Raw genomic sequence first — 21,137 nt, 5'->3', positions numbered from 1 at the left:
TTTTTTTTCCTTGTTGCAGAACTTGGTAACGGAGGTGCACCCGGAGGTCACCTCTGGCACGTACAACCCGCATGCGCAATAACAGGGGACGGATTGCACGAAGGGCTCGAAGTTTTATACGAAATGATTTTGAAACGAAGAAAACTGGCGAAAGAAAGGAAGAAAAAGGGTAGATAGGGGGGGCTCGACGGTGCGGGCAGTAGTGGTTGCACCAAGACGACGTTTTGTTGATTTTTTTAAAGCCAGGGAATTTGAGCTTGAGGGGTGCAGGTTGTTCGGTTTTCAGCCTAATGTAAAAAATATTGTTTTGGTACCATAAGCACTGCGTAGGATGGTCAATAGTCACCGCCCTATGGTGCGTATAAAATTATAAGTAGTTCAAAAATTGATAAGTCAATTTTCACATTTTGTAACTATATATAGATTTTACGAAAATGCAAGAATATATGATAAAGCTAACGTTTAGGCTTTAAATGTTCTAGATATACTGCTGAATTATTTTTGAGGTTTGTCGATCCAAGTACTGCCAATATAGGAATTTTTAGCAGAAAAGAAATTGGTTTTTTAAGTAATACATATTTTTGGGAATAAATCGTTTTGGTGAATTTTACAAAAATCTGGTAGACGAAAATTTTCCATCCACATGTTTTTGATAAATTAGAAGTATACTTAGGTTAAATTAAATTGCGTTCAAGAGGCAGCTGATCAACGAAATCTTAAGGGTCATTTACTATTTTTTAGATAAAAAAAGGATTTTCAACAAAGTAAATGAAGCAAAATTTAATTGATCTTACTTTCTTAGTAAAAAAACAATAGAACAAAAATATGGGGAGTAAACGCACTCAAAATAAAATCCAGTATTGTTCTCCATCTCGTGGTGTTTTGACCTTAAAAATCGAAAGTTATGGGAATTAACTTTTGTTGTTAATCACTTGCAAATCGTATCATTATTTAGCTCCCATTGTTTAATGTAGGCAATATATTATTACCATCACAATATATTATTTTTTAATCATGGATCGTTTATTAATTATAATTATTATTGTACGTATAATGATAAATATTACGAACTATTATTATTATTATTATTATTATAATTACTGTTAGTAAAAAAATGTGCAATTTTTCATATAGGAAAAGTAGGATGTATCGAACGAGGAAATGCTGAGAGAATGCGTTTTAGAATACAGGATGTTAACTTTTATAAGCTAAACATTCTGGGAATTTTGGGGTTTTCGTTATAAATATTAGGTAGTTAAATTAATTTTTAATACCAAAGGTGCTTATATATGTTGTATTTTTAATTTAAATATAATGATTATTGCTTGCCAACTGTGGAGCCACTATAGCTCAATTTGAATCTTTAGAACTATTTAAATATAGTTTTATAGTTACCGAGAGTTACGTGAAATCACATGGAGAATTTTTTCGTAAATAATAGCAAAAATATGTTAAGTCCAAATTATTTGGAGCACATGTAAATTCATTATTTTCCTTATTCCGAAATATTTTTTGTGCTCGTTTATAGACTTAAACTAGGACGGACGAATGTGTGTCGGAATATGATTGGCTTTTAGGTCACATTGTAATTTTATTACTATTAGCATGTTTAGTAAACTATTTAGATTTTATTACCCAATAACATTTGAACCATTTTTGTTATTTATTTGTCACAAACCGAACTTAACCTTATTAACGTGATAATTTTATACAGGTCCTTATTTGTCTGCGCCCTGTAAATTTTGATGTGTGATATAGACTGTTTACTTTTAATCTAATACCTGATTTGCCTTATTATAGTTTAAGAACATATCAAAGCTATTTGTTAAATTACTTTAAATTTTAATAACCCCTATATTAAATTTATTGGCCCATTAATATAATTTTTCCTATTAATATATCGAATTACTATAATTTTTTTTCTAATTTAAAGTTAGATATATTTGGTAATAATTTTTTTATTTATTAGTTAGATTTTTTATATTTCCGATTGTTGTATCATCGTATATTATGCTCTATAACCGCCATCATTGTTGTATTTTATCCCTGTATATAGTGTACCAAAAAATTGTGTAAAATATTAATATTTCTATTAAAATGATGTTTGTTTTTAATTTTTGTTTTATTTAATGATTCCTATTTGTCGTCTAAATACAAAATGGTGACACTATATTTTGGAAATTAATCTAAATGGAATAAGGATACTAAGGTATATATGAATTACAATTAAATTCAAGTAAGTTTTAGTAATTTCCTTGATAACAATCATCAAACATTATGTAAAATATTTTGATTGCCTTTCTTTTCTTTATTATTTTAAATTATTAATAGGGAATATTAAAAAAAGAGAATATTAAAGAAGTGAACTATGAATAGCTTTTGTACAATAATATTTGCAAAAACAAAACATTTTGTTAGTAATAATCACCTTAATAACATAAATAGTGACTCGAATGCACAACTTTAATGGATATGATTCATATTTTTTTAATTTTTCGTTTATTTGGCATTAGAAGATTTTTTAAATACTTTTCTATTCTTTAGTATACAAATAAGACTTTTATATATGGAAATATCCAGAAAATTATAAAACATGAATATAAGGGTTTTATTTATAATAATTTACTGAGTTACTGAAAAGCAATCTTAAAAACTGAAAAGATAATTTAAATGAATTATTTAGTTTTTGTCTAAAATAAGCAAAATATTGTTATGCCTTCGAAATATCCTCGCGACCATTTTAAAAATTATTAATATTACTATTAAATATATTAATTAATATTATTAAAAGATAATATTTAATGTTATTAAGTTTTATTAAAGTGATAAGTGTTATCTATTACATATGAATTTTTAACAAAAATTGAAATTGTTTGAAAAAATCTATTCGACATGTCAATAATATTTCACATAAAAAATTTTAAGTAAAGTGAAGTCTAGAAGATGTTAAGTTTGGTTTTATTGAAATGAATCATATAATATAATACGAATTATTTAAAGAAAGTGAGAGCAACTGAAAACGGGTTTTCTCTACAGATTTAATAAATTAATTGATTTTTAAACACATAAATAGAATTTGTAATGATACATTTTCAATTCGAAATAAATAAATATCAAATTATTATTACATTTTTATATTTCCCGTACGATACATAAAGAATATTCACTCAAAAACAAAGAAAATTATTCTTTAGTAGCGAATTTTAAGAATAAAATAGGGTAACTCTCGTACTCTAAGGCCTCATGCTAACTTTTATTTATTCCATTGGCTCCAAAGATCCTTACCAGCAAAAAACAAAGACTAGAGGATTTTATGTTTTATAGCGAATAAATCCAATATCACTTTAGGCCCCTTTGAAAAATCCAGTATTATCCATTTCCATCCATCGAACTTCAAAAGTTTAAATCTCTTTAAAAGGGAATTGACTTAAAGTATGGATCTGTTCAGGAATTAGACTTATTGAGATGATATGATATAGTATCATTTGAATTATTGTCCAATCAACTCATTTCAAAAAATTTATATTAATAAGAAAGTATTTTCTTCAGAGATGATCATCATCAGATTATCTTATTACTTTCTTTAAAAGTAAAATATTTATCTTGAATTCCTTATTTTTAATGTATTGCTATATTTACCATCAAAAAACACTATCATAGAAAGGATAGTAAATATTTTACTGTATTGAATTAAAAATAAAATACCTTCAATTAAAAAATTATTATTTAAATAGGTACTTTTTTTATCATTAACAATGATTATCCGATTAACAATCGGATAATCATTGTTCAGACTTGCGACGCAAATTATGATGAGCTCAAATCAGGTGATTCTGCTGGTCACTCTATCTAGAAATCACAAATTTATAAATTACTAGTCTAGAAGAGCGAAGTAAGGCAAGCTTTTTGTTATTGAAATTCTACTGCGATCTTAAAAGTTAGGAAATTTCTATCTCTATAGACACTTGATTTCCAATCAACAATTTTTTAACTTTCAGTAATTAAAGCATAAAAAAATCGCCTTTGTAAATTTTTATTATTAAACCATGGTTTGCCAACCTAACCACTTAATTAGTGCGTAAGCTTTCCTGCAAAAAATTCTTATGTAAAGAGTTTTTGATTGCCTCAATATTTGCTGTGGTGCTTATTCTAAAGTTTTTGTACGTTTATATACAGAACCTAAGAAAACTCCAGTTGAAGCACCAATATTGCGTAATGAAAAACTGAAATATATGCCAAAATGAACTAAGACTTTAATTTGACTGGCTTCATTTAAAATTAGGTAATAATGTTTAACTTGTGTAAAAGCTTCAAGTCCAAGACTTACCTATAAGATGTTAGCTTATTTGGATGTCTTACAACTACGTCATAATACTTTCTTTAGTTTTTTGTTGCTATAAGAACTCGATGATAATATCCCTGCATATTCTCATTAGATGTTCCAAAGCAAAAAAATCTACACCTGGAAAACCAAATGACCTGAATTAAAAAACTGAACGCAAAAACATAAATAAATGAAAATAAGTTTTCAGGTATTTTTTCTTTATATTTATAATAAGTACTCAAGGGATTTTTTTTTAATTTTCAAATTTAGAAATGTTTAGTTGGTCTTAATATATAAGTATAAATATATTGTTATGCAGACAGAACATAAACATTTCTTTGCTGCTTTTTATCACCATTTATTAAATACAAAATTAAATTAAAAAAAGTATTTTATAACATTGCTTGTTGGCAAAAAATTATAATAAAATTTGAAAACCTAACTGTAATATTTAATGATAAAAAAACCTTCTATGCCTTTACCTAAGCACCATATTTACAAAAAATATATAAATTTGCGGTTCAACCTTTCATGTCACATATTTAAAAAATGATATGTTATAAAGATAAGAAAATCAAATTTTAAAAATCTATGGTGTAACACAAAAAATCTCGTTCGTAAACCCAGTTTGTACAACTTTCAAATGTTTGTATAGATCTAATCACAGACAAAGGTCATACAGGTCTCTATTAAGACAGGTAGGTGAATTTAAATCCTTTAAAGTAAAAGGTACTACCTTTCGGTTCTACCTGCCCGAAATCACGTGCTACGACTCATATTGAATTTCTAGAATTTCCAGTTAATTATCGTTTAGGATTTGGGTATTTTGTATGAGTAAGCATGTAGAAATTTTTGACGTATATTTTTTTTCGATCAAATAAGTATGGACTACACAAAACTTTTCTTTCTAAATGAATAAAAAAATTCAACTTTACACTTTTTCTTTCTAAAAAGTTATTTTTCTTTTAACTCGTAAATCTGTGTTATTTTAAAATATTTTTTTTTACAAATTAAGATTTCTACAACCAATTCCCTTGACGCTAGTGTTCATCCCTCATCCCCTCATAAATCCGTGTCACCATATGTCTTTCTAATTTTGTCCCTATAAATATTCGAATTTTCTCACACTCTGAACTCGGGGGTGGAAAAAACGTGTGGCTCACACCTGGCCCCGGCCATGATATAAGACCGAATTCGCCCTGCTATAACAGAGTCTGCCTACCTGCCGTCTCGTAAGATTTTTATATAATGGAAGCGTGAGTAAAATGGTCCGCCCAGTCTTTTTAGATGAAAATAAATGGTGAACAGGACTGGAGTAGAGATAATGACGTGGTTTTTTTATAGAAAACATCTGCATTTCAGTCTTGGAAGAAAGAAATATTGTTTATGAATTGCTTAGGATATTGCATAATGGTTTATCAGAAATGTTTACTTTTTTAATTATATTTTTTCGACTTGTGAAATTCAAGTCAAAGTATACTAGCAACGTAAAATGGTACTACAGTTAAAACATTTGAATTTTTTAATTATCATTATTGATTTAACATCAAGAAGCTAAAATAAATGCTGTAAATATTAATTTAATAGAGATAACAATTACCATTTGTCTTAATGTCCTGGCCTTTTCTTGGTGTGGTCACTCGAGTAAGATAATTCGTACAAAATGTTAAAAAAAAAATCTTCAATATAATTTTAGAGCAAGCAATATAATTTTTACATACAGAAATTACACTATATACCATTGTCTTTCAAAATATTCTAAACACCAAGAAACCAGCTGATTCTCCGTCATTCCAGAATGACACAAATCGCAGACCGCATGACATTTTAAAGGTTAGCGAGAAGCTTCTGAAACAGCGTTCTGCCGAGTATATAAGGGGCCGCATCGCCGATAAGTTGTCTGTTCAGTGAAGTGAAGTTCGAAATATTGGCGCGATATTTGTAGAGAAAGAGTTGTAAATAAATGCAGTAAAAATAAATATCTCTAATGGTCGTGAGTGATCGTGTTTTCATAGTGAAGTGGGTAAATAATTAATCAGTTCATCTATTTTTGATTGTTTTAATTCATACCTCTTCAAGGTACTAGAAACAACGCATTCTTACACTGCTGAGTTAGCTTATACAGATCGACCACTGTAAAATCCATGTTGTTATCTAATTAGGACATTTCGAAACAGATAGGTCAAGATCTTTTGTTTCTAAAAGCAAAATGAGACATAAGTGTTACTGATCGACAGCGTTTGAGTAAACCAAAAATCATCCTATTATAGGGGGAATAATGACACATAATTCTTTGGTAAATTATATGCTCCGGGAACGTTAAGTGAAAGAGAACAGCCCCAGTAAATTATTACATGCCATTCATATTGATATAATGCGATTTTTGGAAAATAAATGCGCTATATCTCGATAACGAGATATTGAAAAAAAATGCATATATCATCTTTTTAAGTTTTTTTGAGTTCTACACGTTGAAATTGTTGGAAACAGTGAAAAAAAATATTCGAAGACGAAATTGTACGTATTTCGATGGCTTTCAGTATTTTTGCAATAACAACATCAAGATATGTTGTTAATTGCTTTTTAACTTCTTAAAAGGAGATTTGTATCTTTTACTATTTTCAATCTCTCAGTGGACTTTTAAAGCGACCAATCATCGATAGATAATATAAGTTATACATTTAAAAAACTATATTGCCCATAATAAATATCTTTAGCATTATTAAAAAAATATTAAACCTAATATAGTTTTTATTATGTTGGTAAATATCCAAACAGCATCTTACATCTTACAATTTATGTTTTTTTGAAGGTTGTTTGCTCTTTTGTTGACCAGAAATCTTATTATTATTTAAAAAAATTATAACAAAAAATAAACAGAACTTATTGTAATTTTTTCCTTTAGATATAAATTATTTCAACAGAAATGTATACCTTTATTGAAATCTGAACCGTATTATGAAGTATTTAACAGGAATGTAATTTCTCATTTATTATTTCAAATCTTTACGGAACATTCTTTATAATATGAGAAAATTCGTCTTGTGTTTTGTAAAAAAACACTTATAGATTACCACCATTTTCAATATTATTTGGTTTTTAAAAAATATTCAGAATATTTTGTCAGCATTTTAATTATCTGTAAAGTAATTATTGTAATGTATATAATATTAGCTAGAGCTCACTAGGATGTTTATAATTAATATAATTTTTTACTCTGAAAATGTTATTTTTTTCCTAAACAATAACAAGAACCTTAGCTTCTGTATACCTATGCCATATGTTTCATAACATGTTAGTTTTTGGTAAACTAAAGAAACATGAGATCCGTCATCAATCTAACTTTAAATACTGCCACATCATAAACCCGAAAAACGAAAATAAATCGAAAACCCTTTTATTTATCTTTCTAGCCTGCAATTCAATATACGTATCGTAATCCTGAAACAAAAGGTTTAAAATAAACCTACCGAAACCAAAACAAGACAAGCCAATACGCAAACATGGCCTGCGTTCACTATTTTCCTTTTAAAAATAGAAGAAAAGCGACGTGTAGAAATTGTAACCAAGAGAGTAAAGCGAAGCTTTGCTTATTCATTTTCAGCCCAGGATCTTTTCTTTTCCATTCCGATTTGAAAAATCGGTTTCGAGGCAGCGATGCGAAGGACCATGTGTGTGTCTAATACAGGACCGTACTTTTATTACTTATATACCAAATATATCAGCATTTAATGTATATATTCAAAAATAGCAATAAAAATGTTAAGAAGCTGTTTGACAGCCATAAATTTTGTACTTGGATTGTAGGGAATATTCACTTAGCGCCAGATATTTGAGATATCAATAGGTGCTGGTCCATTATAAGTTATTTATTTTTATTACACAAACATACAACTTAACAAGAACTCATAATTGGTTGAGAAACTACAATAATACATCCCGTACGTTTATCCCGTTCGTTAGGTCTGAATTAAAACAATCTACTAATTTATTTACACACTTCACTACGAAAACACGATCTTTTAAGGTACTTATTCACAACTATTTAAATGTCGCGCTAACATTGCAGGCTTTACTTCACTAAACTGACAAATGACAACTATCGGCAATACGGCTCTTTATATACTCGGCAGAACGCTGTTCCGGAAGATTCCCACTTAACCTTCGAGATGTCGTGCGGTGTACTATTTGTGTCATACCGGAATAACGGAGAGTCAGCTGGTTTCTCGCTTTCTCAGTGTTTACAATATCGTTACAATACGATGGGTGTAATGACTGTAATGGATAGCAGTATTGGTTTTTGCATTAATCTGTAGATGTTTTTAGGTAATTTCAACCGCTTTCTGTTTTAGATCAGGTTTCTCACATTGATTCCATTCAGGTTAGGTCTATAGTTACTTATTTGCTGATTTATAAAGACAGTTCTATACCACGATAATTTGAGCTTATAATTTTCGAATTTCGACTCTGGGACATACATGTGATATGGTATCTTATCTGGCGGCAAAGATTTAATTTTCCTGTTAGGTTTTGGTTAATTCTCGCTACTAGATCATGCTGTAATGTAATATTTTTCATTTACTTATATCAGCATGCAAAACGGAAGTCGGCTTCTGTATTTGTAAAAAGGAGATCTGAAAATTTGGTCTTTGAAGAACTTTTCTAGAAATAGTCCTAGGGCTTAAAACTCTTCTGAAGTCTACAAACTTACTTCTATCTACCGCATAAGACCTAATCAAATATCGGAAACACACTATCGGTGAATGAATACTATCAGATTTGAAAATTTGAGTGAATATTCCTGATCTTGCTTAAAATTTCAAGTTTCTCAGTGTTTTAGATATTATAGGTAAAATATTATTCAGTTGAAAATCTAAAAAATACTATGAATTGATAATTGTAAGAAAGTTGAGAGTAGATTACATAGTAGCAGCTCAGTTTTTCAACTTTTCAACAACTTCTTTGAGCTGATCTTTCAATGAGTAAAATCCAACTTTCAAAAAGCCTCTCTACGGAACATTTGATTGTAGTAGTCATATCTATAAAAGTAAGAGGTTGTACTGTCTTAGTTTATTTAATTTGTCTCTCTCAAATTCTTCTTAAAGATAGTCGTAGTGTGGCTGTTCTTTAATAGCTGTTTGAGGAGATTTTTGGTAATTTAAAAATTCAATGTTCTAAATTTAATTATGTGTAACGAAGACCGAGAAACCAGCTTTTCCGTCATTTCGGAATGACAGAAGTGGCACACCGTACGAAGTCTCAAAGGTAGGCGAGAATCGTCCGGAACAGCGGGGTCGCAATGCTGATAGTTGTGAGTGGTCATTTCAGTGAAGGAAATTTCGGAGTATTGGCGCGAAGTTTAAATATTTGTGAATAAATACAGTAAAAATTAAGAAATATCTAGTAGTCGTGATTATGTTTTCGTAGTGTCTACATAAATTGGTAAATAATAAACTAATAAATTAATAAACTATTTCCAATTGTTTCAATTCACGCCTAACCAACCGAAAAAGACCTTACAATATTGTCTCCAAGTGAAACCATTAAATTTTAAAATACATCCCTAAGTGAAGAAACTAAAGATATATCTTATTCTTGAACCCTGATACTTAACCTTCATGGCCCATAAAATTTTGAATAAAATGTTGTTCCCAAGGACAATAAAAGATCCCAAAAGCGGTATATCAAGACTTTCAACCTGATCCCACAAACGAGCTGTTGTGCGTGATAAGTGCCCATAAAAGTGTATCGATCCCCATAAAAAGCGAGTCGCGAATCCAGAAACGCGGAATTAAATAATTCTTTGGATGGCGTGAGACAAAGCGTTACTTTGCACCGGTTGCTCTAGATATTGATCCGTGTGCTGGAATCTGCTAGATAAAAATGTGTTGCATTTTAAATGCAGAGGCGTGGTATGTCATATCTTGGTTAAAAAATAGTAAATAAACAAAAAGTCTACAAAAAATATAAAGGTTCGTTGGAAGTTTATAACAGAACAGATTAATTTAAACACTGGAAATATTAATATCCCAGGGGTGTATGAAGTTTTTGATTGGGTTCATTTTGTGTTAGTTTTGCTGCTAGCCATCGTCGAAGTCGCTAACGTTGAATATATTTTATCAAAAATACTAATAGAGAAAAATATAATAAAAAAGAAATAAACAAAATACAAGTCTATTGCGCTTTTTTAATTATAACAATATTAGTCTTAATATTGTATTATATATATATTTATGCATGTCTTCCAGGTATTTGACAATACATTTTTTTTCATAACGTTGCAGTATTTTTAAATATTATTCGAGGCTATTGAAACCATTTTAAGTTTCTTCCAATTATTTAAAGTAGTTTTTTCTGAGTTTTTAGGGCATTTCTTGTTAATTTATGGTAATTTTTTAAATATTTCAGACAATTTTTCATTTTATTTTATCTGATATTCAAAACCTTATCTTTTATATATTTTTTTGAAACCAGTTTTATTTTTACCCTGATATTTAAATTATTTACATACGAAGCAAATGGAATGACAGATTATTTAGTTCACACACTTGAAAGTAATTTTTCATGTTTTAGCAGATTTAAGCAGATTTTAAATTTCGTAAAATTTTTTTTTTCATTTTTAATTAGTCTATTTACTAAAGTTTTTCTGGAATGTTGCAGCATTTCTTGTTCGCTTGGGCATTTATAATAATTTTGTATATGTTGTAGCATTTTTCCCTTCGTTAGGTGTGAATTAAAACAATCGAAGATATTCATCTAATTTATTTACGCACTTATACTACGAAAAACGTTTACTTACGACTACTAGAAATAGTCATTTCCACTGTATTGATTTACAGCTATTTGGGTCTAATTTAAATCTTGTGCCAATTTTACTGCAGTGAACTGACTTCTAGCGGTGACACGGCTCCTTATATACTCGGCTGACCATAACTCCGGAAGATTCGCCGACCTTCGAGACGTCATACGGTGTGTCATTGTTTCTTGGCGTTTCCAATATCGCTACAATATTTGACGTTTTCACTTTTTTTTATTTAGGGTTCCCAGCCAGTAAATAAAGAATATTTTTAATCAAGATCAGAAGTTTTCTTACAAATAGCTTGTGTACCCTAATCTATTATACCCAACAAGTATATTTTGTAATCAAAAAACATTTAGTTCTCAAATAAATGTTTTTTGATTTTTTTGAGCTGCTATGATTATATATAATCTATGCAATTTGAAACAAATGAAATAGAAAAGAAACTCCTGAAATAGAATTTTACATAACGGATATCCCTTCTCAGATAAGTGTTCCTTTTTCTCCACGATCGGCGGTCTTTGAACTGAAGTAAGTCCGTATTAAAACCGAATATGTGATTTAATAAATGGGAAGTAAAAATAGATTCTGACACTCAGAATTAAGAAACGCTTGTCCCTTTATTTAGTATATACTGCAAACTTGAGATTTCTTGTTGAAGTTACGAAGCATAATAAATAATTTTTTAATCCTCGTTCTCATATAATGTTGTCAATATTATTAGCAAGTATAAAATAAACATTTGTGGCTTAACTCCATCTAACTGAAAAACATGATTTTGAGAAAATTGAAACATGAACTTGTAAAAATATATTTGTGTTGATTTGCTATAAAATTGGTTCATGTTATGACTATCAATAGCCCCCAATTTGATTATGATGACTAACTTCCAGAATTTTTGACAGGTTAAGTCTAATTAAGGTTCAAAGGAGATATATAAGAACTTAATAGAGAAATACCACAGTATTCATCCAAATACTGTGCCCAGAGCAACAGGCTGACTCCACCTCTTAACATACCTGAGAAGGAAAAAATTAATTGTTAAACAAAAAAACCATTAAATTATAAAATATTCGCTGATTAAAACAGATTCACCTACATATTAAACATGCACAATTTGAATTATACTCAAGCATTCTTCATTAACTAATATGAGTCTCATTCAATTAGCATACTTTAATAAAATTACAAATAGTACATTATAAAATTACTATAGCCATAATAAATATTCAATCATCGAACTAGGCCAGTAACTAATAAAATAGCAAAAATGTAGGTGTAAACCGTCCATCATCGATCCGGTCGGAGTGAAAGCAAATCTTACCACGTTTCGCAGTTGTTTTTTGCTCTAATGAGCGATAATATTTTAATCTCGGATCTATTGATCTAAATGGTCGACATCCGATCGGAAAATCTTACTAAAGCACGCGAGTATCTCTTTTGCTGTGACCATACATGGCAAAACAAAATGATGTCGGACGTATAGTCGGATGCCCACTATGGTAGCCATGGTAGTAACCCCAAAATGTAGAGTGTATTTCTTACGAAAGTTTGTTTGCCTTGTATCTGTTTGAATACCCCTGCAAAAAATCATATACATATTAACTCAAAACTGGTAAAATCGCGAGGAAAGTGGTGAGGTTCTGCTTGATTACAGCAAGGCTTTTGACACGATAGATCACAAGCTTCTGTGCGCTAAGTGGAGTTCTTTGGGATTTTCTCTTTCGTCCATTCGTTTTTTTGAGAGCTACCTATTAGGTAGAACTCAGTCAGTGCGTTTTGATGATGGGGAATCATCTTTGAGGCCTTTGACTAAAGGCGTGCCACAAGGATCGATTTTCGGACCCTTGCTGTTTGTTATTTATACGTGTGACATGGATTATATACCCAGTTTACACTTGATAACGGTTGGAGATACTTACCGACCGAAACGTCGTGTTACATTAAATAAATAAGGCAATGCAAGTTCGACAAGATGTTTTCACTGTACCATTGTCTACCACCTTCAAAAACAGAATGGATTATATTGTCAATAATTGTATAATTTAACGATACGCGGATGACACCCAAATATATACCAGTTTTTCTAAAGCAAATGCGGACCAAGCTGTTGTCGGCCGTAATATACATTGATCTTGATCATGAGTGGGCAACGAATAATTTGGCTATTCATGTATCCCAAACTCCAATCCCGATCATGAGAGAATGTAAGAATCTCGGCATCATAAGTGATTCTAAGTTACGATTTCGCAGCCAATTGGCAAGGGTCCTTCAAAGGTCGTATAGGTCATTGCGGAATCTGTACAAAAGTAAAGATATACTCGTACTGCCGTTGAGAAAGGTTTTATGCGAATTAATTTATATGTTTATCAAACATTTTTTTGGAAACAACCTCCAATAATTCTGATTTTTCTTTATCATTAAGACGAGATAATGCAAGGTTGTTCTGAACTGCCCTTTTAATATCACCAAATGCTTTTACGAGGAAGCCCATAATTCTACAATTTTTTGAATGTAAAAATCGAAGTTAAGTACGTTGAAATTTTGACCTCAATATCATAAAATCTTAATATTCACAATATTTATAGGGTTCCAAAATATGAAACATAAATTAATAAACCTCAATCGTTTATGACGGATTTTTTGGAATTTATGCCTTTTGCTGCTCGCTGTTTTATAAGATATACATTTTTTTAACATTGGTTCTATGTTAGTTCCATGGCTTCTTAAATTGACTTCGGGCAGAGAAATGCTCTAATTTCAATTTCACAATAATTTCATATTAGAATATTAGCCAACCAAGAATCTTTACAAACAATTACTAAATAACTTATAACTTCAAAATATTGATTACGAGGTGACATTTTGATTTAAAGTTCTAAATTCTAGTTTTTAATAGACGTCTAAGGAACGAACTTTATAATACAGATCAATCGTAAGTATCGGCGATCAGTAACAGGTTCCGAGCAGAATTGCAGGTGGGCTATACGTTGGTAGGCAACCATAGAGAGGCCGAAGAACATGGCCGGGTGCCCAGCCACTCGCTAACCCACTTGCTTATCTCCGGTGAGTGTCTGATATCTCTGGAGGCTTATTCTTAAACCTTTCTTCAGCAATTATATTTATAATTTGATGAATGATTATGTTAAAAAAATTTAAAGAAAATTTCCAGAGCTAAATCATCCTTGAATAACCTCAAGAAATTACAACTGTCAACTATAATTATTAGGTATGATCACATGTATCAATCATGTATCACATGTAGGCAATCCGCATATTCTTTTGATATATTACGTATTTCTTCATCTGGAATGTATTACTGTTAACCACTTTATCACCTAATAACCGAGATAAAAAACCACATATGTATATTTCTATTAGATAAATGTTCCGCAAAGATCCCAAAATTGGTTTTAAATAGAAACAACGATACCATCTAAGTATATTTAGTTTTAGTATATCTTTTAGGAGATATTCTTTGAATATATCCATGCCGATTCATAACATGTTCATATGCTTGAAATGTGATAAGTATTGAATTATTGATTCCAGGTATTAAAATAATTGTCTCTCAATAAGGCAATCAAACGATCATTGATGAAACAATGATTTGATGAGTTATAAGCTAAAATGACGTCATTTGAATATCAAGTGCTCTCCAGTCAGAGCGTCTTTCGCCAACTTCTTTTAACAGCACACATTTCTTTTCCTGTAATATACAAAATCTTTACAATAATATAAGTACTCAATAAATACACCTAAGAAATAGAAATCTAACACCATTTTCTTATATAAATCATTATTATTCTTCTGACTAATCTTTGGAATGCTACGGAACAAATTACAATAATGAATACTAAAAATGCCTTCCATTTTTTTGAGAAAAAAGTTTTATCTGAGTCGTCTTTCTGACATTAGACGGTATTTTTAAAAGTATTATTCCTCTAACAATGTTGTTGTTTTAATTATTAGTCGCATGTAGATGCAGATTCCAAAAGTAAAGTTTTGGCATTAAATTTAGTTACATTAAACTCGGCAATTAATAAATACAATAACAGAACCAACATACCAGCAAGATAAAAAAATCAATTCGAAACAAGAAAAAAATATTGGATTTCAACTATAACAGTAATTGTTTGTCAATCAATAGAGTTTGAATATATATCGAAAACCTCTGCTTCTTAAGTTCTCCCAGTAAATTATTACTTCGCTGTAGTATTATTAATATGTTTTTTTTCTTGATTATTACTCGTTTCTCCAACTTTTCCTTTAATGATTGCCACTCTATGACATGCATACTATCATTTACTGATAAATTTTGTTTTGTTTTGACACCCTCTCTTTCTACCTATTATAGAACACTGAAGATAAATTAAATATAATTTGAAACGTCGATAAAAAACAAATAGTTTTATTAGGCACTTGACCAATTTACTTTTAAATCCTCACATCTGTTTATCATTATTCTCAAATAGCAATACGCACGGTCTTGTAAGATTAACATTATGGTTTTGAGTATACTTATTTAAATCATTAATTATTTAAGTTCGTATAGCGTTAACTTAGTGAAGTGCAAAAAGAGCGAGTCATTTTTTATATCTGAAATAAATTTGAAAATGCAAAGGCGAAAGAGCGGTCCCAAAAGGGAAACTTATAACATACCATATAGATAAACTTATACATACCTTATAAATAAGTTGACATTAGTCCTAAAGCCTTTATTTGACCCAAACCGTTGTCTTTATAAAAGGTTTATACTCTAATTGCTTATTAGATTTGCTATTATAATTAAAAATTGGAAAAATCTTTTTCACATGTTTCTTAATTACTACCGCATAGATTATTCTAAAATCGATTCTTAATACTTGACTGGATCTGAATCGTTATCTTATCTGAAAATACTGTTTTATTTAAAAAATTTGAATCTTTTTTACATAATTTGTACTACCTCACCTGAGGATAATCAAGAATTTACCTCTTTAATAATTGGGTCGCAAGATTTGCTTGTCCAACATCTATAGGTCATTAATCTAATTATGCAAGTCAGAAAGAATTGAAAATAACATCTTCAAATTTCAAGTAACTTATCCGTGATATATAATACTGCGTGTCTTTGTATCATATTTCTCAAAAGATATATCAAGAATAGTATCCCAATATCTGTATTCACCAGTACCTACACAGATCTTATACAGTGCGTGTATGGGCAGTACCTACCAACATCAAAAAAATTAATTTGAAAATCGGCTTGATGGGTTCGGCCGTTTTGCCTGTAGCTGATGTATGTACGATTATGGGCATTGATATGGAGAGAAAGTTATTTTCTATATCATCAAATAATTTTTTTATTCATGATTATTAACCGTAAGTATTTTGCAACTGAATTGAAAAATTGACATATGATATTGACTTCTTCTTATTGTTCAATTTTTAGATACTTGCGTCATTGTAGGTAAACATTTAGACTTATGGCAAGAACAGAAGTGTCTACTAGAAATACTTATTATGTAGGACATCGCATATATTCCTAAAACTGGCAATAAATATACAGGAAAGTGTATCTTGGTTTAACGGCTTTTGACTTCTCGTAAGTAGCTTAAAAATTTCAAACAAAAATTATTTTTATTTTTTATGTTTTAAATTTAGCAGTATAAATTAATGTTATTTGCAAGTGACTATTATACCGTCCTGAGTTATTTATTTAGAATACCGTAGTACTCTTAACGTATGAAACTAATTCTTCTTAATTATAGAAAAATAATAATAAATTACAAATACAAGACAAAAACAAATATACATAGCTACTCTAAGTTTACGTATATATAAGTAGTCTGATTTAGTCTGTTCACTGCACTGTTCTGAATGATCTGCATGGTCAGAATATGAACTCAGTGAATTGGGATTGCTATAGACAAACGAATTAAGTCGATCTTTCAGATATCTATCGGTTCAGTTGCGATAAAAAATGTGCTAAATAGATTGTATAAATATATTATACTAATCCTTTTCTTCATTCAAATACGTGTATTCTCGTGAGTTTCCTGGATTATAGATTTAATATTATTAACACTATTTTCTTCAGATTGTACAAGTGACACGTCTAACTGATTTCCACTTTCACTCTCTTCCACATGACCAAAACATTGAGTCTTAGATTTCTGGATATAATATTTGTATTATACAACAAACCAAATTTTTGTTTGGATAACCTTTAAAATATTCGTTTGCACATTCCAGATTCATAAGTTATGTGAAAGTAAATGTTTTGTTAAAAGTTAATCCTGTTTTCCAGGCACCGAATATACCAGAAGAATGGCAGAGGATTAGCAATAAATTTGAGGTAAAATATAATTTTCAATATGTTTAGGGGCTATCAATGGCAAACATGTTGTTTTCCAAGTGCCTCCGGCAAGCGGACTTTAACTAAAGGCACAATATAGCACTAATTTAATAGCAATTGTTGATGCGTACTATAAATTTATCATCACCACAGTTGGTTTTAATGGAAGAGAGAGTTTCCAATGGGAAAGTTTGTACAACTAGCAGGGTTTCCTAGTTTATAAACTCGGAAATAGGGAATCTAAAGATTCACTTAACAGTCAAGTGTCTATAAGAATTTGTAACTATAGATTTTCAAGAGCAAGGAGAAAAGTTGAAAATGCTTTTGGTATTATGTATGTATTTAAGAAACCAATTCTGCTTGCTCCAGAACGCGTCGATTTAATTGTTAACATAATTCTTTAAACAAAATTTGGCTCAAATAAAAGCTCAAAATAAGCATTTTGTTGTTCAATCTTACTTTACTTTTAATAAGCCAAAGTTAAAGCGATTAACTAGCGCAGAGACTTCTACAGGTAGTAATGTTTACATTAATCGTATAGATATGTCGACAGGTATTATCAAAAATCGATACATATCTGTCAGACATAAATTAGCGTCTGACATAAATATCATGCAATATATATGTATCTATTTAAAGGCATGATATTCTATTCATTAAGTACGAAACGTAAAACAGCGACGATAAAATTTTCCAAAAGTTTTAGAATTTTTCTATAAGTTGAGATACGGTAGAAAGTCGAAAAAGGCACTTTTGACCCCCAAATCGGTATAAATATCACTCAAAGATCCAGAATTCATGGACGATCGTATGAAATGATGTTTTATGTCTGTAATTGGTCTAGTCACGTCTAAAGAATAATTTTTCCAGAAGTTCCATAATGTTTCTATAAGTTGAAAGTCAAAAAAGGCACTTTTGACCCCCAATCGCTATAAGTGTCACTCAAAGATCCAGAGTTCATGGACGATCGTTATGAAATGATGTTTCATGTTTGTAATTGGTCTAGTCACGTCTAAAGAATAATTTTTCTAGAAGTTCCATAATGTTTTTATAAGGTGAGATGCGGTAGAAAGTCAAAAAAAGGCACTTTTGACCCCCAAATCGTTATAAATGTCACTCAGAGATCCACAATTTATGAACGATCGCCATGAAATGATGTTTCATGTCTGTAATTGGTCTAGTCACGTCCAAAAAATATTTTTTCCAAAAATTCCAGAAAATTTCTATAAGGTGAGATGCGGTAGACCATTTTCCATATGTGCAGCAATATGTTTTAATTATCCTAAATGGCATAAAGCTGTTTATGTTCATTAACAATCAAATGAATAGCCATTCTGTTGCACATCATGTTCAAAGTTTTTATTCGATAACTTCTTCCTTTAAAACCAAAATAACTTAAGATTAAGTTTTAAACTTTAACATCCTGTATCTCTATTATTACCAGTTTGTAATAGTCCAATATCAGTGTTTATATAATATGGTATATTTTATTCTAATATGTTAAGTTAATTTATTTGGTAAGTCAGGCAGCAGATAAATTAAAGGTAATACGTTGGCACGTATTTTTGCTTATTAGTGTCTCCAGGGCAAGCCAACTAAAAAACCAAAGAAATAAAAAAATATACACAATTTTTAGGAGTATCTCGATCAAATATCCTTTTTGTCATTTGACTTTCCGTGCTTTCTTAAATAACTTTCTTAAATAAGAAATTTAAACCCTTGAAGCACCACAACATCATTCTAAAGCACTCTGCGTATGAGTGTCGATTAAACAAAATACTGAATTCTTCCTTTTTTTAAATTTTCGCAAATGACACTTAATTTTTTTGCCAAATGATCATGCTTTTTGATATTCTGTGCATTTTACTTATTTTACTGTAACCCAAGAAACTATAGACCTAAATTAACTTACTGTGGCATGAAAGTCATTACCCACTTAAATTCGATAGTTTTTAGACTGTACTTGCACATCTGTTCTTCAACAAATCAATAAAAATGCACCCCTTAATCGGAAAATGTTTACACAAGGCGTCTAAATGACCTCTCAAAGCAAAATGTAAATAAACATAAGTCATGTGCTTTAACGATAATGAGATACTAAACACTTCATGCATTATTACGGGGTTGTAAAACGAGAAGAAATACAGGCACAAGTCTGCCCGTTCATTAGCCAACTGGCGACAGACGGCCTGTAGTGCGATTTTTATTTTCAAATATTTTGACTAAATAACATTAGGTAGTCTGGAGTGTTGTTTAGTGGTCTTGAGCGAGACGTCAATTACTGTAAATGAGGCCATGAATAGGTTATTTTTGTTATGATTGCGTCTAGACGAATAGATCGTTTTTAAAACCTAATAAATCTATTAAAAAGGCAAAAAATTATAACTAATATAGTTATATACATATAGCATATATGGTGACAATTTAAAAACTGGGTTATGCCTTGGGAACCAACAATAAATTTTAATTTGACAGGAAAAGACTGTTAAAGTCTATTAATATATAATATAAAAATGTTATTGCTCATTTTAAATTTAATGAATATTTAAATATCTATTTCCGATCTATTACTGTGATATAACTCTAAAGACTCCCAACGCAACCCTAATACTCATTATGGATTTCGTGGTGGGCTAAGTACAGCTACAGAGCTTGCTGTAACTGGTGATATTTTTGAAAGCACAGGTCAGGGCAACGTTACAGTACTGCGCTGTTTCATAACTCAAAGACTTTTGATACGATCAATCATGGGCTCTTAGTATCCAAGCTTAAATATTTTGGGTTTCTGGAAGTCAGCTCCTTTGATTGGATCATATTTATATGAGAGATATGAAAATTTTATATTTTATATCTACATCTACATCTTGGCTCATGCTGATGACACTCAACTCTACATATCTTTTAAATCTGATTTACTTTGTGAGGCCTCTGACTCTTTAAGCCTTGAGCTTAAACTATTATACGAGTTACTTCATGAACATAATTTAAACTTAAATTTAAAAAATCGAACTTACAGGCTTTTGAAAATAGAAATAGAGTTGAGCTTATAAAATCAACCATGAACATCTTCATACAAAATACATAGCTGTTTGTGTTGATTTTCAAGTACGATTTAGTGGGCATAGAGAGCAATTGAGGCGGAGGACATTTCTTAGGTTGAAAATCCTTTTTACAAATAGGCATTTTTAAAATTTGAAACTTAGACAAATGTTATTGATTTTCTTCTCCTTTCAGTCTTTAACGACTGTAATTTTTTATATTATCCTTGCCTTAATATGCTTCATAAGAATATGATACAGGCACATACACCATTCCATAGATTATGTCAGAATTTTAACAAGAGCGTAAGATCCAAAATATGCTAACAAAATTTAGTATGTTTCCAATTTTAAGAAAAACTAAACGGTGAAATATATGGTAATCTGCTAAGTTTATTTTTAGAAAAACATTTGCTATACTTTTAAAAAGATGAAGAGACTTGTTAAATCATTTAATTCAGGAAAATGTTCATTATCCCAACCAGTGGGTTAGAAGAAAAGATCTTATTCAATAGCCACCTAACGCCCCTAAATTTCTTTATGTGGAATCACTTTTAAATCTGGTCTTTTTAAACTACAGCTTGAATCAATAGAGCAACTATTAAGGCGGCTTTTTTTCGTCTGAGCCAAGTTCTT

The 21,137-nt window shown here is 30.2% G+C and overlaps 1 protein-coding gene across 3 annotated transcripts in view; it reads left to right on the top strand.

Annotated features, from left to right (window-relative positions):
* Positions 1-2,114, top strand: part of LOC126739562 (ADP-ribosylation factor-like protein 4A) — a 38,445-nt gene extending 36,331 nt beyond the window's left edge. For all 3 annotated transcript variants that reach the window (XM_050445315.1, XM_050445316.1, XM_050445317.1), the window contains exon 5: positions 20-2,114. In XM_050445315.1, the coding sequence (XP_050301272.1) occupies positions 20-177 (158 nt within the window). In that variant the 3' untranslated portion in view covers positions 178-2,114. The remainder of the gene's footprint in view (positions 1-19) is intronic.
* The last annotated feature ends 19,023 nt before the right edge of the window (positions 2,115-21,137 follow it).

Source organism: Anthonomus grandis, chromosome 8 (genome assembly GCF_022605725.1).
Source record: "Anthonomus grandis grandis chromosome 8, icAntGran1.3, whole genome shotgun sequence".
Classification (NCBI taxonomy): domain Eukaryota; kingdom Metazoa; phylum Arthropoda; class Insecta; order Coleoptera; family Curculionidae; genus Anthonomus; species Anthonomus grandis.
This window is presented reverse-complemented; position numbering and strand designations above follow the sequence as displayed.